This window comes from Ictidomys tridecemlineatus, chromosome 2, assembly GCF_052094955.1.
Source record: "Ictidomys tridecemlineatus isolate mIctTri1 chromosome 2, mIctTri1.hap1, whole genome shotgun sequence".
Classification (NCBI taxonomy): Eukaryota; Metazoa; Chordata; class Mammalia; order Rodentia; family Sciuridae; genus Ictidomys; species Ictidomys tridecemlineatus.
In genome coordinates, this window is record NC_135478.1 from 72,522,347 (window position 1) to 72,549,028 (window position 26,682).

Consider the following 26,682-nt stretch of genomic DNA (forward strand, 5'->3'; position numbering starts at 1 on the left):
GCTTGCCAGCTATGCTTATAATCCCAGCGACCTGGGAGACTGTGGCAGGAGGATTCCCTACAGTCCAGCCTTGGGAATTTAGTAATTTAGCAAGACCCTGTCTAAATTAAAAAAAAGAAGACTGAGGATGTAGCCCTGGTAAAATGCCTCTGGGTTCAATCCCCAGTATTCCACCCGCCACAAAGGACTTTATTCTGTTTTTTTTTTCTGAATTCAAAATTCTGGATGAACTCATTAACTATTAAATATGAACTATTAACTATTAAATATGAACTTTAATTTCTGCTTTGCTAGTGCCCCAAGTGCATGGCTCAGTCAACTTCTTGGGTAATGTAGCCCAGAGCCAGTTCCTCTATGACCCCCAGCTTAGGGTTTGGAATGAAAATCAATGAAAGAAAGTTCCATGGATGAATACATAAACGGTGGCATACGTTTTCCTCCCTTGAAGACTGAACTGAAAATCCTCTGAAAAGGCAGCATAACTGAAACCCAAAAGAACATTTTCACTTCATGTCAAGAAGACCTGGGACACATAGTCACCCAGGCTTGCTTCCCAAATTCCTTTCTCCCTGTGTTGTGGTTTCCTTAGACAGATTTGGGACTTTTTATTGAAATTTTGCCATTATCCTCAACTCCACAGCTCCTTGCTGTCCTGTGCTGCTGTATGACGCAGTAACTCCGAGTTCTGTCATGTAAGGAATCAAATGGTTGAGTGGGAAATTCAGAAATCCCAAGATTCGGGGACTGAGGTGACTCAGAGTCCGAGAGGGGGCTATAACCGAATGGCTGGGGAATTAATTCCCGGGTTCAGGGATCTGTTCACTTTATGACCACAAAAATCTAGTGACCCAACAACTTTAAGATCCTGCAGCTGCAGTTGCAAAGTCCGAGGGGAGAGACACATAATTGAGGTCCCAGAGGCGCAAGATCAAGGTGCTTTCTATACATATATCGGTAGGGTCTTAGGACCCTCAGAATGGTGTTCAGGGGCTCAGCGACCGCAGGACTCCGCGAGCTCACTCACCTGTGCAACCCTGTGCACTTTTACCACTTGGCCGCAGCCGCTCGTCCCCTGACGTTCATTGGTGAGTCCTCGGAAGCGTGGACCAATCAAAGCCCTCCTCGTGTCTCCGGCTCCCTCCCAGCGACATCTCCGGAAATCTAGGGTTGGGTCTCTTTTAAGCCTACCCAATGGCAGTACGGGCGGAGCGCCGCGCGGGATGACGATTGGCTGGCGAGTGCGGGCGCTGTCAGAGCCGGATTGGCCTGAGGCGGGAACGGAAGCGGCTTGTTGTCCCGAGCGGCTGCAGCCCAACTAGGGCGAGATGTGGAGCGCGGGCCGCTTGAGGGCTGCCGGACCGGCGCTTCTGGGGCTGCTACTGGCGCTCTTGGTGCCGGACGGTGGCACTTCCAAGACCAGCGAGGGACTAGTGACCTGCGGGTCGGTGCTGAAGCTGCTCAACACGCACCACAGAGTGCGACTGCACTCACACGACATCAAATACGGATCCGGTGCGTGGGACCAACGAATTGGGAAGCGCCAGGAGGCAGAGGCTCCGAGTTAAGGGTTTGGGGACGAGTTGGTCGTAGGGGTCAATGGGCCATCAGGAAACGAGCTGGCTGGGGGTCTAGAGGCGTTGGGGGCCCTCGAGAGTCTAGGACTGGGACTTTGAGAGGGTCGTTTGGATTTGGGGGGCGGGGAAATCAACAGGAAACTGCCGTTCAAAGGACTTGGAGGATCAGGCAGGAGCCAGAGCTGGGAGTTAGGGGTGAGCCGTTGGGGTCCCAGAGTTGGAGTCATGGGGCAAATTATGGTTCCAAGGGTCGATAGTTCTGAGATTGATAAGCACCCTGGGATTGGATGGGATGTCACTCCTCAGGCAGCGGCCAACAATCCGTGACCGGTGTGGAGGCATCGGACGACGCCAATAGCTACTGGAGGATCCGTGGCGGCTCGGAGGGCGGGTGCCCGCGTGGGATCCCAGTACGCTGTGGCCAGGCTGTGCGGCTCACACACGTGCTCACCGGCAAAAACTTGCACACTCACCACTTCTTGTCGCCGCTATCCAATAACCAGGTAATCCCCCTCCCTGACACCCTGGCATGTGTGTGAAGGGCTGGGGACAGAGCCTTGGGTTCCAGTTCGAGACTTTCCTTATCACCAGCTTTGAACCTCAGCTTATACAAATTGGGAATTTCAATTAAGAAATGTTTACTGAGTGTCCCTTCTGAGGACACAGAAGTGACTACCAGGATCCTACCCCAGGATCTCCCAGCCTAGCAGAGACAATGAGAGATGCATGTCCTCTTTTAGGGGCAAGTGGAACCCTGGGGTGGGGGGCATCCACACAGCCTTTGCTGTGGGGAATAGGAAACTCAGGGCTGGGTTTGGAAAAACTCCTAGGAGTCTTCCATTCCCCAGAGGGAAAAAGAGGGGGCTTCCCAGGCCTGTGGAAGAGCTTATGCTAAGGCATGGAGACCATAACTTTGAGGTGTTAGGATGGAATTGAGGATGGTTTAGGGGAGTTTGTGGAAGAAAAAGTTGGAGATGGAGACCTTGATTGTCAGCCTGAGGGACTGGATTTCAGAGGGGTTAGGACTGGGAGAACTTGGAGGAAGCCTTAGCTCCATGGACTCCAGTGGTCACTAAACAGAGTAACAGGGTATGTATGTGTAGGGGAGGAAGTTCTGGGAGGATATCCTGCTGTCCCACTTTGTAACTGTGGAAACTGAGGCTCAGGAAGGTGCAGAGTAAGAATCAAAGGACCAGTGAACTGGGTGCAAATGTTGCTGCCAGGCAAGCAGTACCAAGGAACTTTGTATCCTGTGTGTTGACCATTATCCCCACACTCTACACCCATAGGAGGTGAGTGCCTTTGGGGAAGACGGTGAGGGTGATGACCTGGACCTGTGGACAGTGCGCTGCTCTGGGCAGCACTGGGAGCGGGAGGCTGCTGTGCGTTTCCAGCACGTGGGTACCTCTGTGTTCCTGTCAGTCACTGGTGAGCAGTACGGGAGTCCCATCCGTGGGCAACATGAGGTGCATGGCATGCCCAGTGCGAACACACATAATACATGGAAGGCCATGGAAGGCATCTTCATCAAGCCTGGTGTGGAGCCCTCTGCAGGTCATGATGAACTCTGAGTCATGGATGGGTGAATGGAGGGTAGCAGGGTGGGGCAATTGCACAGCCACTCTCAGTGGAGACTTTGGGTTTGTAGGGGTCCTCAAGTGCCTTTGTGATTAAAGAATGTTGGTCTGTCATTGTGTTTGTTGTGAGTGTGGGAGTGATATCAGGAAGTGCCAGCCATCCCTGACCCAGTTCACCATCTCTTCCACCAGCCCAGCCTGGCTGTTGAATATGTCCAAATTGAACCCAGGGCACTTAGCCACTGATCAACATCTCTATCCCTTTTTAAATTTTTTTTTTTTTTTTTTGAAACAGGGTCTCTCTCAGTTGCTGAAGCTATGGTTGAACTTGTGATCCTCCTGCCTCAGCCTCAATTACTACCACAATTTGCTGCTGTCTAAAACTTTTTGATGTTCTTCCCTGAGCAATTAGCTCTCCCTATCTACCTTTAAATGGTCTGATAGCAAGTTATTCAGTCCTCCAGCCCCTAAGTTTAAAGAACTTTCCTGTTGTCTAGGCTCCATGGCAGAATGAGTCCAGCTGGGATGGGACTCAAGCTCTTCAGGCCCATCATCCCTTGCAAGTGAGGACCCCACTCTCCTTGCATTGTGGCAGTCTTTACACCTGTCTTCGACTAATAGCCAAGTGAAAACTCTGCCTATCTGCTGGAAAGTAGCATCACAGGCTCCTTCCTTCCTTCCTTCATTCTTTCTTTCTTTTTTTTTTTTCCCCTCTGTTTTGATACTGGGTATTGAACCCAAGGGTGCTCTACCACTGAGTTACATCACTAGCCCTTTAAATTTTTTTTTTTTTAATCTGAGACTCACTAAGTTGCCCAGGCTAGCTTCAAACTTGTGATCCTTCTGCCACAATCTAAATTGCTGGGATTACAGGCAAGCAGCCTGCCCAGCATGTGGCATCTCAATTCCCCACCATTACTTTCCAAGTTCTCAAAGAACAGAGAGCTTCAGGGGCTGGGAGTTGTGGCTCAGTGGTAGATCACTTGCCTAGCATGTGTGAGACCTTGGGTTCGATTCTCAGTACTGCTTGTAAAGAAATGAATAAAATAAAGATCCTTCAACATCTTAAAAAAAAAAAAAAAAAAAAAAAAAGAACAGAGTTTCAAAAGATGTCTTAAGGGAAGGTGTCCAAAAAAGAAAGTTTTTTTGCAGAGATCTGAGGAGGTTTCCTGGAAGAGGAGGTATAATTTGGGCAAAATTTAGAATATTACAATTTAAAGCAGGAGCAGACAAAGTAAAATCATTAGTCCTGCTGTCCTGTGAATGACCTCTAAAGGTGATGGTTGGGATGACAGGTTTCCAGGACTTGGTAACAGCCAGGTTGTTGCTGCATAGGACAGTAGGAGCTTCAGGGAACTGCTGTTGATAGAGGGTACTGCTTCCCTGAAGGAGAGAAAACAACAACAAAAACCAACAACAAACAAAAACCCAAGGAGAGGCTGGGGTGGCAACTACTTGGGATTTGGAATAGTGATTTATTTTTATGTGGTGCTGAGGATCGAACCCAGGACCTCACACGTGTCAAGCGAGTGCTTTACCCCTGAGCCACAACCCCAGCCCCAGTCAGTTGACTTTATTAAAGGATGGGGTTAGGCATGGTGATGCATGCCTATAATCCTAGCTACTCTGGAGGCTGAGGTAGGAGGATGAGAAGGATCTCAAGTTTGAGGACAGCCTGGGCTATTTAGACTCTATCTCAAAATAAAAAGTTTAAAAAAGGGTGTAGCTCAATCAGGACCACACATTCAAAGGATGGAATGGGAGAAAAGCTTTAATCAATTGAATCCTAAGGGGAGGGGGGTCATGTGTTTGCTCTGGATCGATTACTCTGTTTCTTCTCCATGAGACACTTCCTGGCCCCTTCACTGCCAAGCTTCTTGAGTGTTATATATAAGTCTACAATCTTCTCCCATCACTCTCCAGACTTGAGAGGACTGAATGGAAGTAAAGGTAAATGGAGGTGAGCCAGAAAACTATGGGTCAAAGGAGTGGGGCTGGGAGAGGGGAAGGGAAAACTGTCAATGTAGGATGCACTATGAAGCAAGTTATCCCTGTGTGCAGCTGGAACTCAGTCCCATTGAGAATATCATCAAAATTACCCAACCTTGGAAGCTGGGGTATTCACCTACCAAAGTATTTTCCCTCATTAGCTGAAGGCTACCAATTGGGGCAGCCTTCAGCCAATGATGGGGGCAATAACCTGCAGCACTTCCCACTTTGCCTGTACATTGGGTAAGGGGTTCTGGCAGCCAGAATAAAGTCCATATATAGAGCCACAGGTGCTGGTAATGAGTATTCTTTCTGTAGAGATGAGGGCAAGGGAATGTGGATGGAACACTTAATAGTGTGGACTATACCCTGGAAAAACCAAAGTGGTCAATGTACACACATAAACAAACAAGATGAGGAATGTTAGAATCCAATAGTGCACAGAAGGTAAGAATCCCTGGGCCACCAAAGCTGAAGCAGTGGGAACAGATAAGATGGCTCCAGGCAAAATGAAGGACAAGACAAAAAAAGAAGTAGCAGCAGAAATAACTTTGGATACCTACTAAGTGCCAGGTTGTTCCTGGCAACAATTCTATGAAGCAGTTTGAATTATTGTCTCAATTTTGCCAAGAGAAGCGAGATTCATAAAGATTCAAACCCAATTCTGCATCAAAAAAAAAACAAAAAAAAAAAAAAAACAATGTTTGCTGTCAGCCATTGGAATGGGAATAAAACGGGAGAGGGCACAGATGCACGGTCACATAAGCACACTCCCCCCACCCGCAACACACACTGGAGTTGTGCTAAGGCTGGGCGATATATACCCTTACCCGCTCATCTGCCTGGCCACAAAATGGATTGCAATCTCAGAAATACCCTTCCTCATACCGCTAAGATCTGCACGGCTCCATGAGCCTCAAGACCGGTCCACCTCTACCGCGGAGGTTTTAGGCAAGCCTCATTCCGGTGATGCTCTGAGGTTGGGCAAAAAGCGCAATCTCTTGAAACCCCAACACGGCCGAATGATTTATACCATCCAAGAGGTACAGAGAGCAATCTCAGCACACTATGAAACAGCCTACGATCCCACTTAACCGGCAGACTTGGGAAAAGGTTCAGACACTTCCCCAGTGGCCGCAATTTCCTCCCGGGTGAGCTCAGCCACGCGGCGGGCGCCTCCCACCAAGCTTCAAAACGCTCTAGCTGGTACCGCTAGAAAACTTGCAGAGATTGGAGCTGAGAAAAGGCGGGCAAAGTTCCTTTTGATAAGTTATGAATGGGGAAAAAGTGTTTGTAGAACTCCTTGTTAAAACCACGGAGCCTGAGACTCGGGCGGCGCCAGACCAATCCGAGCCCGGAGGCTATTTTGAAATCGCTCCGATAGCAGCCAATAGGTGTGCGGGAGGCAAAGCCCTGCGCCGGCGCCAGCCAATGAACGCGGTGCTATGCTAAGGGGCCGGGGTCCGGCCCCTCCGACTGTCAGCGGGTTAAAGATGGAGCCGGCGAGAGAGAGGGCGCCACGAGGTGCGGGGTCGTTGGGGTGGGGACTACGGAGGCGAACGACGGCCAGGACCCTCTTCCACTAATCTGCGACTTGCCTTCCCTCTGAGAGGAAGGGGTATCTGTCCGCGTGAGTAGATGGGTCTGGGGGTGGGGGCTGGGGTGACGGGGAACGGCTCTGTCTGGCCTGACCTGCGGAGGGGCCCTATCAGGACTCCTGGCGCCCTCTCTGGTCAGGGAACTCCAAAAGGGCGGGAAGCCCCCCATTCTTCTGCTCCGTTCTGACCCTTAGGGCATAAGAATCTGTTAGGACAGAATATGGAACCCATGCTGGGGGCAAGAGGCCCAGGATGAGGTCCAGAGCCGCAAGGGCGCATCGTCCCGGAATGGGGTCGCCCTTCTTGGAGTCGCAGGCCAAGGCAGGGTGCAGGGTCATCGGACTGTACTCACCCTGCTCCAAGGGCTAGTAGGCTTGGACTGTGGCTGAGTGCGGGCCCCTCTCCTTTGTGTGTGTGCCCCCTCTGAGGTTTGTCCCATAAGCTCTTGTTCCAGGGCTGGGTTGTCTCCTCCACAACCTGAAGCATGCTGGGGAAGGCTGGGGTTCCCCGGGGTTCTGAAGACCTCAAGAGAGACAACACTGATGAGATCCTCTTCTCCCCTTGTCCTAGATAAGGGTTCTGGCCTCATCCACCCATCTGTGGTTGAAATTCCCACCCTGCATGTATTGAGGACTATGGGACCCTCCTGCTGGTTGCAGGTGCTCTGACGAGGTTGCACTACTGTGCTCTGAGAAGCAGTGCAATGATATTGTCAAAGCATTTGGGACCAGAACTGGGAATGCCCCTCATCCACAACCTCTTCTTTCCTTTTCCTCCAGACAGATTCCTTAGTCCTGCAGGCCCTCCCCTCCCCCCTGCCCAGTTTGCTCCCTTCTCCATGGAAACTTGAGAGTCTAGGCAGGCCTGGGCCTCTAGGGTCAGAGGGCACACTTCCCCCAGGCAGAGAGCCCCACCCAAATGGGCCTGCATTTCAGGTTTCAGATCTCACCCATTACCACCACTAAGAAAGCCAGGCCTACCCGACACTCTTTCCCTGTTGCACTACTATGGGCCACTGGGAAGCAGTGCAATGATGAAAGGGCATCGGTCAGGTCTGCTCACTGCTCATAGCACTTGGGGAGAAGAGTATTTGCTGCCTTACTCAACTTCTCAATTGAGAAAGCTGAGGTACTCAAAGGGTAAGTGTTTGGACTAATTAAGCAAGGGTTTAGAATTGGACTGAACCATCCATCAAAGAGATGATCTGGTGGGTGGGTCCTTGGGATCATCCCTCAAGCTGTCCATCCTGATCATGCTGGACAAGTGCAAAGAGCCTTCAGATTCAGAAAGGCTCTTGGTTGAAGATCTTTCCACTTTGCCTCCCCAGGTAAGTTTGGGACTCCAGGAGCTTGTGGAGAAATAGAAATCCTTTGCATGCCTGGCTTAGACCCAGATCAACCATGGACATGTTGGGGTAAAAGGGACCTAGCCTTCCCTGAATGTTTGAAGAGGATGAGGCTCAGAAAGAAATGTTCTTTTGGGTGGGGTTTGGGAATGAGGGTGAGATAGGCCTTCTAGGAGAAAGCCTTCACACCAGAGCATCAGCAGGAGTGGGACAATCTTAGATGGGTGGACTTGGGATAAAGAAACGTGCTGGTGAGGCCCATCAACAGTGCCAGCTTGTTCTTTTATAGGGAAATATTCCCTGATCCTGCAGAAGGGGCTGTGAGGTGTCTCACATGTCTGCCTTCCCAGCTGGAATAGGGGACCTGAAGTTAAATTTCCAAGGAGCCTTATTCTAAGTGTGCTTGCAGGGCCACCTCTACCTGACACAATGTGCCCTTTAATACTAGCCTGACTCCTAGAAAGGAGGCTCAGGTCTCCAGATGGACTTTTGGGAGTAACCTTCTCCCAGCAGAGAATACTAGAACACTGCCTTTAATCCTGTCCTGGGGAGTAAAAGCCCTGGCATCCATGGTGGGAATGAGGAGAAATGACAAATGCTTCTCTTGACTCCTAGTCCTGACCCCTTGGGATTTCTTGATCTCGTGGTTACCTGACTCAGGCCCATTCTCCCTTCTAGCTTCTAGGGGCCATTGCTGGGAAGTGGCCACCCCTCATTCATGTGCAGATTCTATACCTACTGCTGAAGCAGCTATCTCCTGCTCTTGCTGGAGGAAGGTTTTTGAACTCAGGGCTAGCATTATCTCCTTGGGAAAACCTTCCCTGGAATATGCTTCTAGCAGTGCCTTTGGATCACAATTTTTCTCCAGTGGCTGAAGTCCCTAATAGGGGCCTGGGAGCCTATGAAGTCAGAGACCATATGTTGTTTTCATTTGTGAAATCTTTCTTGGTAATATCTGGTACAGAGGAGGGGCCCAGTATGTTTTTTAAAAACACTAATAGGGAAAAGGATGTAGCTCAGTGATAGTGCCTTGCGTGCACAAGGCTCTAGTTTTTATCTCTAGCACCAGAAATGAACAAACAAGCGAAAACAAAGTGTGAAGCATGGTTATTAGCATAATGTGGTAGGAGTAATCAAAGGTCTTTTTGAACTTCAAAGGGTGCTTGTCCTGTTTGAAAATAGGCATATATTTAAAAATAAAGATTCATTTTGTAAGTCACATGGGGGCAGGAAGCAGGAAAGAGACTCGAATTCAGGTATATCTGACTGAGTTTCTGCCTGAACCATTAGGCAAGATGCACAAAATAGACCCTGTTCCTCCTTGATTGTCTCCATCTTGCTCTCTGACCTACAAGCTGGAGGAAATGCCTACTACCTCCTATGCTGGAGAGAGCTGGAATTAGAGGGCTGGTGGTTTGGCTATTAGGAGACAAATCTGTTTTGAATTCTCAGATATACTCCATTGAATCTCAGGGCTGATGGAAGGGTTTTCCGGAGGGCACTACCTCTCTTTAGTGGCTGGAATGGATGGTGAGGGCAACTACTGCCCAGATAAGGGAGGGAGGAGAAAGGCAAGTTTCAGGGGGAAGAAGTTATTTGCCAATCTGGATGTGTTCCATGTGAGATGCCCAAGAATTGTCCCTAGCAGACATTTGGATATGGGTTTGGAATTCAAGGGAGGTTGAGCCTGAAACAAAGTTTTGGGTTAAGTCAATTCTGGGTTCTTGAACAGCATCAAGAACTGTTAAAGACTGTAAGGTGAAGAAAGGGTCTTTGGAAATACATCAGAGGGTCAGGAGGAAAGACACCGAGAAGGGGCCAGAATGCAGGCAACTAGAATGATAGAGCAAAGAAGTGATCCTGAAGAGGGTAAGATCCGGGAGGTGTGTGTATGATGCTGGAGAGTAGGGCAGGAAAGGAATAGGATGAAAAATCCAAAGCTGGAGGAGTCAGGGGCAGAGTGAAATCCTATGGGCATTGCCTTTGTGAAGGCGAAGCAGGCAGGGTACTTGTCCAAGTGAAGAAGCACAGGGATAGAGAAGGGACTGGAAGCTGGGAGAGGGGTTTGGGGCCTTAAAGAAGTGGCAAGATTTAGGGAGATGCCCATGTCCTCTGGATGGGCAGGGACCAAGTGGAGATCAAAGGACTGATAGCTCCCAGAATGGGACTATTAACCACGCAGCTACCTTGGCCACGTGGAAGATGTGACAGCGCATGCCCAGAGGGTTGGGCATTGTCACGTGTGACAGTCACAGGGGATTTGGCCCCTCCCCTTGCCTCCCCGCTGATTTATTGGGGGGTGGGTCAGGGGAGGGGGCTGCGGCTGTCAGAGAGGGAACAGGGAACTTGCACCGCAGCTGGAGGGGAGAGTGGGTGCGGCCCGTAAGGGGACCCCTCTGCCTTTGGTGATCTCAGCCCTGGTCCTAGGGAGGGGTCCTCTCACCTCGCCTCCGGGCGGTTTGGGTATCCAGCCGCCCTGGCCCCAACGACCGCTAAGTTCCCAGGCAGTTCGGCTCCACCACCAGCAGCCGGTTTAGGATGGAGGTCCTGGATGAGTTTGACAGTGAATTTCCCCAGAGTGTGACCTTTTGCCAGCTCATTTCGGAGGAGGACTTTGAGAGACAGGCAGCAACCTACACAGAACGCTCTCTGCGCCGCCTCTTCCGCACTCTTGACCGCAATCCAGCCCTGGCGGAGAGGGTCGTGCGCAAGGGCAAGCAGACCGAATGCGAGCAGCGCGGGCTCCTTTCCTTTATCTGGGTGCGCACTGCAGGAGGTGGGGACCAGGAGGGTGGGAGAAGTGACCACCCTGGCCTGCTCCCCCTTAGGGTGGAGCTCCGAGGAGAGTGGGACTTTGTGGGGTACCATGGGTTTGGGAGGGCACTGTTGGGCTTAGTTGGGGTTGTTATGAGGGTCTTCCAGAAATCAAGACTACCTAGCTTTTAGAGAGGAATGGGCAGATGACTCCTTGGTATCCTCCTCCCCTGCCTATCCCGCTGTTGTAGGCGAAGTTCATCTGTGCTGTCCAGGGAGAACTGAACCAGTGTAACAGCATGGGCACCCTAGAGATGCACCAGCGCCTGGAGCAGTTGAAAAGGAGCATCCATCGAGTGCACCTGTACTCCCAGGGTGAGGCCCAATCTCTGCCCAGGCTGAGCTCTGGGAATCTGAGCCCAAGGCATCTCCATATGCCCATTACATCCTCAGCAATGCTGGAGAATTGGGTGACCAGCTCAGGTCCACTTGAGGTGCCCATCCCCATTCTTGTTGTATTTGCCTTTTTTGGACCAGGTTTTATCCAGAGCAGGAAGAGAGCAGGCAGGTGGTACAGGCCCCATCCAGGGAGAGAAACACTGCTTCTAGTTAGATTAGTTAGTTAGGCAACTCACCAGCTCTGCTTCTTCCTGGCTGTGATCCTGAACGAGTTATCTCACATTCCTTAGCCTAAGAGCCTCTGAAGTATGTTTTTGGAGTGTTGAGTGAAGGGTAGCCGGCAGTGTCTGACCCATCAAATCTGATACAGGACCCACTTTTCTCTGACCCTGTGTTTGGAAGTGGTTACTCTTATGAAAGTAAATATAGCCAGGCCATGGTGGGGCCTCCTTGTAATTCTAGTGACTTGGGAGGCTAAGGCAGGAGGATCATAAAGTCAGGACCAACCTGAGTAACTTAATGAGATCCTATCTCAAAATAATATAAAGGGCTGGAGATGTAGCTCAGTGGAAAGAACCTCTGGGTTCAATCACCAGTATTCCCTGCCCCCACCCCCAAAAGGAAAAAGAAAGTAAATATACATGAAACTAGAGACATCAGTAAACATCTTAGTATCTGTCACTAGCCTCACCTACTATCCCCATCTTGACATGATACTTTTACTTTCTGCACCCGTTGCCTTTTTTTTTTTTTTTTTTTTTTAATGGTGCTGGGAATTGAACCGAGGGCCTTCTACATGCAAGAGAAGCACTCTGCCAACTGAGCTTTATCCCCAGTCCTGCACCCCTTGCCTTTTCCTGGAATATTTTAAATGAAATCTCAGTTATTGTCATTGTACCTCTTGAATACTGTAGAATGCATTTCAATTTTATTTATTTAACTTTTAAATTTATTTATGTTAGAGATTGAACCCCTGGCCTTGCTCATGCTAAGCACCTATCAATGTTCTGTACCCTTCAGCTGTATGCATCTTTATTTTTTATTTTATTATATTACTTTTTTTTTTTTTTTTATTGTTTGCAGTACTGGGGATTGAACCCAGGGGTCATGCATGCTAGGCAAGTGTTCTACCCCAGAGCTATATTACTAGTCCATGCATATTAGGTTTTTTTTTTTTAAGATATTTTCTGACATAACTCACAACAGTCCCACAATATTTGCTGAAATATAGTCATATCTTCCTAGTGATACACTCAGTCTGTCATGTCAGGATCCATTGAGGTCCACACATTATTTTCAGGCATTAGGCCTCTACACTTGATCTTAGCTAAAATGGCAAGAAGTGATCAGGCATTGAGTCTTTTATCTTCTTTTTAAAAAATTTTTATTTGATTTTTTAGTTGTAGTTGGACACAATATTTTTTTTTTTATGTGGTGCTGAGGATTGAACCCAGTGCCCTGCATGTGCTAAGCCAGGGCTCTACCGCTGAGCCACAACCCCAGCCCTTACCTTCCTTTTTCACTGGATGACTATACAATTTGAGTCCATATTGATACATTTGTGATCACGCAAGGATGGCAGGGATAAACTGGGCTTGCCTTAGGCAAATGAGGATCCATGACCAGTTTAGCTGAAATCCCCTTTAAGGGGAGATGGTTCCACTTTTCTTTCCTCCATGTCATTGATTTCAACTGTGACATCCTCTGGTGACTCATCTTGTTTTCTGTTCTTTCTTTTTGGTACTGGAGATCTAACTCAGGGGTGCTTTACCTCTGAGCTACATCCCCAGCCCCTTTTTACTTTTTATTTTGAGACAGGGTCTCACTAAGTTGCTGAGGCTAGTCCAACTTGTGATTCTCCTCTCTCAGCCTCCTGAGTGACTGGGATTATAGACATGTGCCATTGTGCCCAGCCTGCCTTTATTCCTTAAATAGGCTAAAGCCTTGATTAGATTCAAGTTGAGTTACTTGGTATATTTGGAGATCTGCTACCCTAGGGTGAGGCAACTTCCTTCAGCATCACATCAGGAGACAAGGCTCACTTGGAGATTTCCACTTCTGTGTGGTGCTACATGTGAGTCTTCCGTATCACCGATTCATTTGATAGACCAATAACACGTATAGCCCCCTCCCCAAGTAACCTCAATGTCCTTTTTCTTTGTTTTATAGAAAATAGACACTTAAGGAAGTTAGCTGACATGTATGATATGTGCAAGATCATGTAGGTAGTAGCTGAGCCTGAATTTGTAGTTGACTGTAGTTGGTCTGGAGCATAGGCTCTTAGCCTCTAGGCCATTGCTGGGTGGTAGTTATTATGACAGCAAATGAGCTTTTTTTTCCCCCTGTATGTGTGTATGTGTGTGTGTGTGTGTGTGTGTATTTGTGTGTGTGCACATGTGTGTGTGTGTTACTAGGATTGAATCCAGTGGCATTGTACCACTGATCTACATCCCTAGCCCTTTTCATTTATTTATTTTTAATTTTGAGACGAGTCTTGTTAAATTGCTAAGACTGGCCTTTAATCTGTAATCCTGCTGTCCCAGCTTCCCAAAATGCTGGTATTATCACCCCCTGTATAGGCATAGACCTGTAATGGGCTATATGATGGGGTATATGAGCCTCTTGTAAACACCTACTTTCTTGGTCATCTCCAACTTTAAACAGTAGAAGTAGCCAGATTAGTTGAATGCAGTAGGAAAACCTAAAAGAGAGGAAAGGAGGCTGGCCCAGGATCCTATCCCTCAAAGATGCCTTCCCTGAGCCCATCTTTAAGATCTCCTCAATGTAGGTTTCCACGTGAAGGAAGCACTCTTCTTTTACATCCCAGACCCAGGGACTGGGTGTTGGTATGGGCTCAAAATGGGGTCTAGATACTCCCGCAGGTGTTGGCAGACAGCTTTCCGCAATGCTTGGGGGGTAGATGGCAGGCTCACCTGTACAGGCCAAGCCCACCTCTCTGGCATTACTTTTCATGAAATTCTGCCCTTGAAGTCAGACAACCCAGTTGTGGATCCTGCCTGTGCTTTATCAAACATAGGCTCTGATTTCACCTATAAGATAAAGACCATGTACTCTTTCTCCATGAGGGTGTGGGGTTAGTCAGATGGTGCATATTATTGCCTGTCATGGTGGCCCTAGGTATTGTCCCTGGTACCTTCTCTTCCTTGCTGGGGGAATGGTGTGAAGACCCTGCACCATTGTTTTTGGCCTCTACTCTACCCTGGTCTGGCCTTGGGGTAGGTACTCATTGGCACCTTTTGTCACAGATGCCAAGAAGAGGAAAAGGAAGCCCAAACTGAAGAAACCAGAACCCATCCTCTTACGGGACCGGTCAACCTCCCCATGCCTGCCACCAACCCCGCTGCCACCACCTGCTACCACCATGGCCTCTGTACTGGCCCCATCACCCCCTGTATATACTATGCCCAGGGTCTTTGGCCCTTTCTCTCCGCTGCCCAGCAAGTCGGTCAGTGGGAGTGTCCACCACTCCAGGCTGTCCTGGGAGGGGCAGTCTCTGTCCCCCTGCTCAGAACAATCTACTGCTCTCCCAGGCCCATAGCCATGGCTCTCAGATATCTGCAGAACCCTCTTTGCAGTCAAGGTCTTGGGTAGAACAGTAGTGGATGAAGCAGATAAAAGGGGGCTGCTCTGGTTGAGGGGTCCTGGTGGAGGTCAAAGGCACAGAGCTCCACCTTCTTGACCTCAGGTGAGCAAGGCAACCCCAGCTGCCCTTCACAGGATCCAGGGGTTCCCAAAGGACAGGTGGAAAACCATAGGCCTCTCCCACATCTTTAACCTCATACTGCCTCTTCACATGAGTGTTATCCCCATGTTGCCTGAATTCCAGGCTCCAGTTTATCCTGTGTATCTCACTTCAGGTCCTTCCTCCTCCAGGCAGCCCTTTAAATCCCCTAAGCTGAATTAGGATCTCCTCAGTCAGCTGCCAGTCCCTCCCCATACTCTTCCTTGTATCCCTAAATTGCCAAGTCAAGGTGGGTATTGATATATCTGCTGAATGAATGAAAGTCACATAGTTCTAGTTATTTGATAAGGATTGTTTTTCTGCATGCTGAGATCCCTACAGTTGTCCTGAGATTTCCTTTGTTTTCTGCAGATGGAGAAATTGAACATTTCAAGGTCTGAAGTGAAATTAAACTGGAATGGCTTGTCCTCAAACCCAAAGAGGTGGAGGGAATTTACTTTGGGCTTAGGGAAATGAAAAAGGAGCATTTGTGGGAGGCATTTGGGGAACCAAACTTGGTTGTTTTTTGTTTGTTTGTTTGTTTTTTCCACTTAATTCTCACCATGGTCTTCAGTGATTATTGTCCTCATTTCCCAGAGGAGTCTAGACTCTGTATGAGACTCTCAAGCCTGTGTCACAGATCAGCATGTTGAGGCTGGGGAGGGGTCCAGGCCTGAAATCCCATCTCTGCCCTGTTTTTCAGCCACATGGTTGATCTGACCCCCTTGGTTCTCAATCCCGGAGGCTTCCATTTCTCATACTTGGCTGGAAACAGTGCGCATAAGCTTCACTGCCCTGGCTTCCCCTGGTAAGCAGGTCTCTGTGCCTCTCTGGGCCAGATAAATTCTAGCTGTGCCCCAGCCCCAGTATATCCACACTTTGCCTCTAACAGACATTGTAGAATTATGCAAAAAATTAGATAGATAGATAGATAGATAGATAGACAGATAGATAGATAGATAGATAGATAGATAGATAGTGTGTGTGTGGAGGGGGTGTTAATGGGGATTGAACCTAGGGAAGTGTTACCACTGAACTATATCTCCAGCCCTTTTTTTTGAGACAAGGTCTTGTTCAGTTGCCAAGACTGGCCTCAAACTTGCAGTCCTCCTGTTCACCCTCCCCTGTAGCTGGGATTTCACGCATGTGCCACTGTGCCTGGCCAAATAAATCTTACTTATGATTTCCATTTCTGGGAATGACTCTAAATGTAATTAGAGCTGCCAGAAAAGTCATTATCCCTTCCCAATTTTTGTAATTTTGAGAAATTAGTTACAAACCACCTGAAGTTCCAACAGAAAAGGAATGATGCTGCCAAACGAGGCAGCCCTATGATTGTTATATATGTGGGTTTTTTAAAATTGCTTTTATTTTTTAAATACATGACAATGTAATGCATCACAATTCTTATTATACATATAGACACATACAATTTTTCATATCTCTGTATATAAAGTATATTCCCACCAATTCATGTCTTCATACATGTACTTTGGATAATGATGTCCATCACATTCCACAATCATTGCTAACCCCTTGCCGCCTTCCTTCCCCTCCCACCCCTCTGCCCTATATAGATTCGTCTATTCCTCCCATGCTCTATATATGTGTTTTGCAAAGCACAAGTTCACTGAATGTAGGTTTTTAAAATCACCTGCCTTTTCTACTTGCAATGTTAAGTATTTCCCAAGTGTAATTTATTATTATTATTATTATTATTATTATTATTTTAGTCATCAATATACCTTTATTTTATTTTTATGTGGTGCTGAGAATTGAACCCAGGGCCTCACACATGCTAGGCAAGCGCTCTACCACTGAGCCACAATCCCAGCCCTATTATTATTTTTTTTATTATACATGGACACAATACATTTTATGTATTTATTTATTTTTTAATATTTTTGTTTTTTAAATTGTAGTTGGACACAATACCTTTATTTTTTTATTTTTATGTGGTACTGAGGATCAAACCCAGCGCCCTGCATGTGCTAGGCTAGGCGAGCACTCTAACACTGAGCCACAATCCCAGCCCCTGTTTATTTCTTTATTTAAAAATATATTTTTTAGTTTTTGATGGACCTTTATTTAATTTATTTATTTATATATGGTGCTGAGAATCAAACCCATTGCCTCACACATGCAAGGCAAGCATTCTACCACTGAGTCACAAGCCCAGTCCATTGTTTGTTTATTTTTATGTGGTGCTAAGGATTGAACGCAGTGCCTCTCATGTGTGAGGTAAGCACTCTGCCATTGAGCCACAACCCCAGCCCATGTGTAATTTATTATTATAATTATTGTTGTTGGTACTGGGATTGAACCCAGGGTACTTAACCACTGAGCAACATCCTAGCCCTGTATATTTTTTATTTTGAGACAGAGTCTTACTAGGTTGCTTAGGCCTTGCTAAGTTGTTAAGACTGGCCTTAACCTTGGAATTCTTCTGCCTTAGCTTCCCAAATTGATGGAATTACAGGCAGGAGTCAACATATCCAGCCCTCAGAGTGATTTAGACTGACTGCTTCATTGTGTACCTTTAAAAAAAAAACAAAAACAAAATAAAACCCAAACACTAGCTTTTAGTTTTTAGACCTGTTTTCAGCTCACAGCAAAATTAACCAATAAGTACAGAGATTCTTACCTCCACAAATGCATAGTCTTCCCCACTATCCACATACTATACCAGAGAGGTACATTTGTTGCATTTGATGAACCTACATTGACACATCATTAATACTCAGACCTTCTAGTTTACATTAGAGTTCACTTTTGCTGTTGCGCTTTCTATGAGTTTAGACAAAATATTAATGACATGAATCCTTCACTATGGTATCATGTAGAGCAGTTTCACTGTCCAGAAAATCCTTTGTGCTCAGCCTATTCATTCCTTCCTCTCCCCCACTCCTGAAAACCACTGATCTTTTTACTGTCTCCCTAGTTTTGCCTTTTCTAGAACATTATATAGTTGGTGTCATACAGTAAAAGAGCATTTTCTGATTGGCATCTTATGCTTGATAATATGCATTTAAGTTTCCCATGTCTTTTGGGGGGTGTGTGTGTGTGCAATGGCCCTTGAACATTTTCCATGTCTTTTCATCATGTGATTACTTCTCTGAAAAATTCTCCTTTGCCTGGGTGTATCACATTTTATTTACCTGTTTGTTTCCTTAAAGACATTTTGGTTGCATATAATTTTTGGCAATTGGCTATAAATATCCGAGTGCAAGTTTTTATGTGAACATAATTTTCAACTTGAATAAATGTCAAGGAGCATGATTGCTAGATCATGTACTAAGAGTGTGTTTAGTTTTGCAAGAGACTACCAAACTGCCTTCCAAAGCAAATGGACCATTTTGCATTCTTACTAGCAATGAATGAGTTCAGATGACTTTTTTTTTTTGGTACTAGGGATTGAACTCAGGGGTATTCAACCACTGAGCCACATCCCCAGACCTATTTTGTATTTTATTTGGAGGCAGGGTCTCATTGAGTTGCTTAGTGCCTTGTTGTCTCCTGTTTCAGCCTCCCAAGCCAATGGGATTACAAGTGTACGTCACTGCACCCAGCCACTTTTTAAAAAATGTGCTTTGTTGCCCAACTGGCCTTAAATTCCTGGGCTCAAGCAATCCTTCCACCTCACCCACTTAAGTAGCTGGGTCTACAAGAATGTGACACTGCACCCAGTTTCCATGGATATGTTGTAGTGGTGGTGCTGGTGCTGGTGCTGCTGGGGGTCAAACCCAGGGACTCATGGATGCTAGGCAAGCACTGGATCACAGAACTATATCCCAAATCCTGTGATTTATATGTAAGAAAATCACATAGTTTCTCACAGAGAGTTTACCTAAGAGAACCCCAAATAATAAGTTAATCTTTAAAAGTGCTTTTGGCTGCTTTTGTAATGAAAAATATAAATGCAGAGATTGCTGGGGTGAGTGTTTATATAGCTATTGAAAAGCCCAAAGTAGGGGCTGAGGTTGTGGCTCAGTGGTAGAGTACTCGCCAACACACGTGAGGCCCAGGGTTTGATCCTCAGCACCACATGAAAATAAATAAATAAAATAAAGGTATTGTGTCCAACTACAAAAAAGAAAAGAAAAAAAAAAAAAGCCCAAAGTAGCTGGGTATGTTGGCATACCCCTGAAATCCCAGCAACTGGGAAGACTGAGGCAGGAGGATTGCAAGTTTGAGGCCAACCTCAGTAACTTAGCAAGAACCTCAGCAACTTAGGGTGACCCTATCTGAAAATAATATAAGAAATAGAAAAAGGACTGGGGATGTTGATGTTGCTCAGTGGTAAATTACCCCTGAGTTCAATCACCAGTTTAAATTAAAAAAAAAAAAAAAAAAGTGAAGAGAAGACTGTATAAACAAGGTTTTAGAAAGAAACTCTTTTTAGCTATGAAAATATTACCACATAAGCTTAGTTCTTTTTGGGGGCGGGCGGATACCAGGGATTGAACTTTGTGGATTGAACTGAGCCACATCCCCAGCCCCTTTTATTTTTTATTTTAAGACTGATTTGCTGAGGCTGGCTTTGAACTTGTGATCCTCCTACCTTAGCCTCCCCAGTAGCAGGGATTACAGGGGTGTGCCATCACACCTGAGGCCTGGTCTCTTTTTTATTTTTTAATATTTTTTTTAGATGTTGATGGACCTTAATTTTATTCATTTATTTATATGCAATGCTAAGAATTGAATCCAGTGCCTCACACATGCTAGGTAAGCGCTCTACCACTGAGCCACAACCCTAGCCCACCCCTCACCCACCCCAAGTCCCTTTTATTTTGGGTACTAAGGATTGAACTCAGGGGCACTTGACCACTGAGCCACATCCCCAACCCTACTTTGTATTTTATTTAGAGACAGGATCTCACTAAGTTGCTTGGTACCTCACAGTTGCTGAGGCTGTCTTTGAACTCATAATCCTCCTGCCTCAGGCTCCTGAGCACTGGGATTACAGGTGTGACCCACTGTGCCCGGTTCTCCAGTCTCTTTTTTTTTTTTTTTTAAAGAGAGAGTGAGAGAGGGGAGAGAGAGAGAGAGAGAGAGAAATTTTAATATTTTATTTTTTTTTAGTTCTCGGCGGACACAACATCTTTGTTGGTATGTGGTGCTGGGGATCGAACCCAGGCCGCACGCATGCCAGACGAGCGCGCTACCGCCTGAGCCACATCCCCAGCCCCTCTCCAGTCTCTTTTTAACCCCTTTTCTCAGATAACACATATAGCATACAATACAAGCCACAATTATTAATTAAATGGGTTTTTGTATTTTATAGTTGTGTAAGCATCACCATCAATTTTAAAATATTTTCCTCAGCTACGAAAGAAGAGAGTGAGGGGCTGGCATGGGTGAGGCCTTGGGTTCAGTCCCCAGCAACAAATGGTAATACATGCCTGTAATCCCAGCTACTTGGAAAAGTAAGGCAGGAGAATCACTTAAGGCCACCTGAACAGCATAGCAAGACTCCATCTTAAAAAGAAAAAAAGAAAAGCTCATGTGGTGGTGCAAATTTGTGATCCCTATGACTCAGGCTGAGACAGGAGGATCACAAGTTCAAAGCTGGCCCCAGCAACTAAGCAAGGCTCTAAACAACTTAATGAGACCCTGACTCAAGTTAAAAAAGGCTGGAGATGTAGCTCAGAAAGAGAATGTGAAAAGATGATCCATGCTGGGCACCATGGTGCACACCTATAATCCCAGCAAGTCACAAGAGGATTGCAAGTTCAAGGCTCATATTAGCAATTTAGTGAGCCCGTTTTAAAATAAAATTTAAAAAGGGCTGGGGATGTAACTCAGTGGTAGAGTGCCTCTACATTCGTTTCCCCGTTACACACAAACTTGCACAAAATAAAACACATCTACAATGGGAGGTAGTATTTGCAAATCATTTCAACAATGAAAAAGCAACCCCTGCAAAAGAAAGCAAACCAATTGAAGATGGGCACAAGATTTGATTAGATATTCCAAAGAAGATATACAAAAGAAGATATATGACCAATAGACAGGAAAAGATATTCAATAACATTAGTTATTAGGAAAATGCAATTCAAAACCACAAAATGCCAGTGCGATGGCACATGCCTGTAATCTCAGCAACTTGGGAGGCTGAGGCTGGAGGATTGCAAGTTCAAAGCCAGCCTCACCAACTTAGACTGTAAGCATCCTAGTGAGATCCTGTCTCAAAATAAAAAGGTCTAAGGATGTGTCTCAGTGGTTGAGCACCTCTGGGTTCAATTCCTGAGACTAAATAAAAAATGAAACAAACCGCACAAGATAACATATTACATAGACTAGAATGGCTATAATTTAAAAGCAAAAAAAAAAAAAAAAAAAAAAAACCCAAAACATTAGCAAGTATTGAGGAGAGGATGTGGAGAAATTGGAACCCACATGTGGTTGGTGATAATGTAAAACAGTGTAACTACTGTGAAAATCAGTTCAGCAGTTCTTCAAAATGTTAAACAGAGTTCCCATGTGACCCAGCAATTCCACTTCTCTATATATGTATATATCTCAAAGAATGGAAAACAGGGACTCAGCAGACACTTGTATATGAATATTCATGTTCATGTTGCAGGGGAAATTACAGCACTCCTAAGATGCCACCCCCAGTTCTCTACCTACCAGCTATAAGCAAGTACTAATCTACTTCTGTGTAGATCTGGATATTTCATATCAATGGAATCTTATATATGGCTTTTTGTATCTGGGTGCTTCCACTCAGTATAATGTTTTCATGGTGTGACTGTTGTAGCAATGTTAATACCTTCTTTTGATGATTGAATAATGTTCCATTGTATTATTATTGAGCCATTCATCAGTTGATAGGAATTAGACTTTTTAACATTTTTGACTGCTGGAAACAATGATGTTACAAACATTTGTGTACAAATTTTCGTGAGGGCATAGTTTTTAGTTTTTTGGGGTATACTCCTAGGAGTGGGATTGCTGGGCCAACTAAACTTTTTCCATAGTGGCTGCCTCATTTTATAATCCCACTAGTAATGTATGAAGTTTCCAATTTCTCCACCTCTTGCCCAATATTTATTTATTGTTACGTTTTCTTTGTTTTTCTTAAAGATGGAGTCTCCCTATGTTGCCCAGGCTGGTCTTGAACTCCTGGGCTCAAGCAGTCCTCCCAAGTTAGCCTCTTAAGTAGTTAGGACTATAGATGCCTACTATATATATGCAACACAACTTAATTGTCTTTTTTAATACAACCATCTCAATGGGTATGAGGTGAAGTGTTTCTCACTGTGGGTTTGATTTGCATCTCCCTGATGACTAATGTTGTTGAGGCATTTTCCTGTACTTATTGGTTATTTGTATATCTTTGGAGAAGTGTTTATTAAGATTCTTTGCCCATTTCTAAATATTGGGTTGTTGCTGGGTGCGGTGGCACATGCCTGCAATCCCACAATTTGGGAGGCTGAGACAAGAGGCTCCCAAGTGGCTCCCAAGTTCAAAACCACCTTAAGAACTTATCAAGACCCTGTCTCAAATTTTTTAAAAAAAGGGGGACAAAGGATGTGGCTCAATGGTTAAGCCCCTCTGGGTTCAATCCCCATTATGGGTAAGGGGGCTGAGGAGACAACCCAATATTTATAAATACAATTTTTTTTTTTGGTAGTACTGGGGATTGAACCCAGGTGCACTCTACCACTGAGCTATACCCGCAGCCCTTTTTAATTTTTTGAGACAGGGTCTCATTAAGTTGTCCATACTGGCCTCAAATTTGCCAGTAGCTGGAATTACAGGTGTGTGCCCCTGTACCTGGCTAGGCTTAGTTCTCTTGAAAGAAAGTCTTTTCAAAACATAATCAGAAAACAGAAATTCCTGAACTCTTTCACCCAGTATTTTCAAATCTGGAAACTTCTTCCAGGGAAATAAAATAGAAAAGAAAAAAGCCATTTGTTTAAAAATATTTATGTCAACATCAGTTAAAAAGAGGACATATGGAAATAGCTCAAATATGTATTTATATAACTATGGAATGTTATATGGCTGTTAAAATTATAAATATGATTAAACATGTTTCTGTATATTCATGAATTATAGTTAAATGCAAGAAATAGACAAGTTGGGGGAAGGATGCGAAGGTGACTGCTGGGTGACAGAAGGGTTTTTTGCAATGTTACAAAACAAAATTTCAAAATGAAGCACTGACCATCATTAGGTCTTCAGAGTGAAGTCACAGAGCAGGACTATGATCATCTTTTTCTAGTCTTTTCTAGGCATAGTTTTATCTATATGTGATTCATTAAAAAAAAATCTTGCCTCTGTCACTTAATATGTTACAATCCTGGCAGTTGAATGCTTCTGGACTGTTTTATTTTTTTTTTTTTAGTTGTAAATGGATCTTTTATTTTATTTATTTATATGCAGTGCTGAGGATCGAACCCAGGGCCTCACACATGCCAGGCAGGTGCTATACCACTGAGCCACAACTCCAGCCCCTTCTGGACTGTTTTAAACACAAGCATCATTGATTGGGGCAATAGCCATCCAGTGTATGTAGTACCTTCACTATTTAATTCCACTGGGAGATACAAGACTAACTTCTAGTTTTCCACTAGTGTATTCAGGGCTGGCATTAAAGTTGTTATATACCAAGCTGTTTCTGAATTTCAGATGAACCCCCTAAAATATAATTACAAGGGAAAGGGTATGGAAATTAATAAGAAAGCTATTTGTTTTTAGAATCTAAAGGCAATAGGTTTACTTGCAGACAATATGAAACCCACACAGAAAAGACTCACCAGATCCCCTCCTATTCCTAACTCCAGAAATAACAACCATTATATTTCTGTTTTAGTCAAGGCTTCTTTTCATGGACATGTGTGTATGTGCACATGTTATCGTTTTCTGTATAACTGAGATTGGGAGTGTTCTGTTAGGCAGTTCTGTAGACAATATTAGCATATTAGTTTCTTCCGACAACATTAAAAATATCTTTAGGTTCACCAATAATAATGCAAAATACTCCATGGTATGAATAGAACATCAGAACATCATTTACTCAACTGTTTTTGTGTGTGGAAATATTGCACTGATGTGGCTATCTTCTAGGCTCTTGGTACATCTTACTTTCTGAGTGAGTTATGATACTACGGTGTCATCACCAAAATATGGGTTATTTTTAATTGGTTTTTTAAAATTTAAGGGGTAAAGGTGTAGCTCAGTGGTAGAGTGCTTGCCTAGCATGTGGAAGGCCCTGGATTTAATTCCTAGTACCTAAAACAATAAGTATAAAAAGCTGGGTGCAGGGCTGGGGATGTGGCTCAAGCGGTAGTGCGCTCGCCTGGCATGCGTGCGGCCCAGGTTCGATCCTCAGCACCACATACAAAGATGTTGTGTCCGCCAAAAACTAAAAAATAAATATTAAAAATTCTCTCTCTCTCTCTCTCTCTCTAAAAAAAAAAAAAAAAGTAATAAAAAGCTGGGTGCAATGGCACACGCCTGTAATCCCAGTGGCTTGGGAACCAGGTAGGAGGATCATGAGTTCAAAGCCAGCCTCATCAATTAAGTGAGGCCCTAAGCAACTCAGCAGACCGTGTCTCTAAATAAAACACATAAAAGGGCTGGGAATGTGGCTCAATGGTTAAGTACCCCTCGGTTCAATCCCTGGTACAATCAATCAATCAATAAAATGGAAAAAATAAAAGTCAGAACATATTCCATGGAGAAAAGTTCACACAGAAAATACATATAAGATACCACTGCTAAGAAGTTTTTTTTATGTGCCATTCCAAAAATTTTGTGTCTATACACACAAGTAGACTAGTTAATTCTTTTAAATTTATTTTTTCTAATTTGTTATACATGACAGAAGAATGTATTTCAATTCATAGTACACATACAGAGCACAATTTTTTTATTTCTCTAGTTGTACACAAAATAGAGTCACACCATTTGTATGAGAATACATGTACTTAGGGTAATGATGTCCATCTCATTCCACCATCTTTCCCACCCTCATGCCACCTCCCTTCCTCTCCTTCCCCTTTGCCCTATCCAAAGTTCCTCCATTCCGCCCATGCTTCCCCCCACCGCCATTATGGATCAGCATCCACATATCAGAGAAAACATTTGGCATTTGGGTTTGGGTTTGGCTTACTTCACTTAGCATGATATTCTCCAACACCATTATTTACCTGCAAATGCCATGATTTTATTCTCTTTTAATGCTGAGTAATATTCCCTTGTGTGTGTGTGTGTGTATATATATATATATATACCAGAATTTCTTTATCCATTCATCTATTGAAGGACATCTAGGTTGGTTCCACAATTTAGCTTTTGTGAATTGTGCTGCTATAAACATTGGTGCGGCTGTGTCACTGTAGTATGCTGTTTTTAAGTCCTATGGGTATAAATCGAGGAGTAGGATAGCTAGGTCAAATGGTGGTTCCAACACACTAGTTAATTTTTAACCCAAGTAGGGTCATATTGTGTGTACTTTTCAACTTTTTTTCCCATTAATAAACAATTGGAATGTTTTTATTTGTTGGCTATCTCCTTCATTCCTTTAAACAGGTTAGAAAACTTCACAGCCTGGCTATACCATGATTCAATTAGCTGTTCTCTCCTGGACACTTAGATTGGTTCTTTAAAGTCACAAACATTGCTGCAACCAACATTCTCAAAGTAGTATTGGGAGCCATCCTGCAGCTTAGGATATTGTCACGTGTACCTTTGGCAGTCCTGTGTGCTGGTGTCATACCTCATGGCATGTGTTGGATGTCTCCCATGCAGGACCTCAGCTTGTAGTGGCTCTCTCAACAGTGATGAGACTCCATCCCCTGCTGTGAAGGCTTCCATCTTCACCCCGCCTGTCCTACTCAAGTTCCAGCCTGTTCCCAGACCCAAAGACGACTCAGAGAATGACCCTGGCAGTGCAGAGTCCGTGCTCCACAAGAGGAGTCCGTAACTTCTTTCCTACAAACCATGACTTGTGGAATGAATAAAGTTCCCATGGAGATGCCTTCCTTGTGGTGGGCTCCCTAGGAGTTGTGCAATCCCACTGGTTTAAATGGCTAACCTATCAAAGCGCTGCCCTTAACTCTGATTGGAAGAGTTCGGGGTTACAATCTACTTGATAGGCTAATTAAAGAATTAGGGCGGGCAAAAGGGAAGGGCTACAATTAGATCCAATTAAGGCTGAACACTGTTATGAAAATGAACCACTAGGCTTTATTTCTCACAGTATGGTCATTGTATTGTAGGCCTCCGCCTGGAAGGCAAATAGAAGTGGAGTGGAGGCTAGTGGGATTAAAGATTTCAGTCTCGTCAAGCGTGAGGGCACTCCTCTGTAATCCTTCGACTAGGGAGGCTGAAGGAAGATTATTCAAATTGGAGGCCAGCCTGGGTAATCTAGGAAGACCCTGCGTCAAAATAAAAATAAAAAGGGCTAGGATTGCAGCTCAGTGGTAAAGCGTCCTTAAATTCAATCCCCGTCCCTTCTTTGTCGGTCTCGGTCTCAATCCCCACCCCCCAACATGACACCAGACTTTTTCAAAGACCAGAGAATTTAGGTTGGGCTTGATCAGGGACGACACTGAGTTTTGTCTGGGCAGGTGAGAAGGCTCTTCAGAGGTTCCCAAGAAGATGGGGTTCTGAGAGATTAAAGGCCAGAACCCCCGCGCTCAGACTGGCCGCGCCCTGTTCCAGCCTACCCACTGGGTGCCCAAGAACC

At 45.2% G+C, this 26,682-nt stretch overlaps 2 protein-coding genes across 3 annotated transcripts; both read left to right on the forward strand.

Annotated features, from left to right (window-relative positions):
• Positions 1-1,260: 1,260 nt before the first annotated feature.
• Sdf2l1 (stromal cell derived factor 2 like 1) lies at positions 1,261-5,427 on the forward strand. Of its 2 annotated transcripts, XM_078038839.1 has the most exons (4): positions 1,261-1,512; positions 1,881-2,077; positions 2,864-3,128; positions 3,447-5,427. In XM_078038839.1, exons 1-4 carry the CDS (start codon positions 1,326-1,328, stop codon positions 3,530-3,532), a joined length of 735 nt encoding a protein of 244 aa, XP_077894965.1. In that variant the 5' UTR covers positions 1,261-1,325; the 3' UTR covers positions 3,533-5,427. The 2 variants fall into 2 exon arrangements, with proteins under 2 accessions (XP_077894965.1, XP_005334538.1); XM_005334481.5 differs by lacking the exon at positions 3,447-5,427 and having other exon boundaries at positions 1,265-1,512; positions 2,864-3,265.
• Positions 5,428-6,853: 1,426 nt separating this feature from the next.
• LOC101971249 (uncharacterized) lies at positions 6,854-26,408 on the forward strand. The gene is made up of 6 exons (XM_005334567.4): positions 6,854-10,843; positions 11,089-11,212; positions 14,503-14,702; positions 15,351-15,421; positions 15,682-15,786; positions 25,743-26,408. The coding sequence occupies exons 1-6, from the start codon at positions 10,622-10,624 to the stop codon at positions 25,915-25,917; spliced, it is 897 nt and encodes a 298-aa protein (XP_005334624.1). The 5' UTR covers positions 6,854-10,621; the 3' UTR covers positions 25,918-26,408.
• Positions 26,409-26,682: the final 274 nt, after the last annotated feature.

What these genes read in the sequence shown, in the direction of transcription:
- Sdf2l1 (XM_078038839.1), top strand. Translation starts at nt 1,326, where the DNA reads ATGTGGAGCGCGGGCCGCTTGAGGGCTGCCGGACCGGCGCTTCTGGGG. An exon ending in CGCCGCTATCCAATAACCAG is followed by an intron (nt 2,078 to 2,863) that starts GTAATCCCCCTC and finishes CTACACCCATAG; the next exon opens with GAGGTGAGTGCCTTTGGGGA. An exon ending in TGGTGTGGAGCCCTCTGCAG is followed by an intron (nt 3,129 to 3,446) that starts GTCATGATGAAC and finishes TTTTTGAAACAG; the next exon opens with GGTCTCTCTCAGTTGCTGAA.
- LOC101971249 (XM_005334567.4), top strand. Translation starts at nt 10,622, where the DNA reads ATGGAGGTCCTGGATGAGTTTGACAGTGAATTTCCCCAGAGTGTGACC. An exon ending in AGTGCACCTGTACTCCCAGG is followed by an intron (nt 11,213 to 14,502) that starts GTGAGGCCCAAT and finishes CTTTTGTCACAG; the next exon opens with ATGCCAAGAAGAGGAAAAGG. An exon ending in CACTGCCCTGGCTTCCCCTG is followed by an intron (nt 15,787 to 25,742) that starts GTAAGCAGGTCT and finishes TCTCCCATGCAG; the next exon opens with GACCTCAGCTTGTAGTGGCT.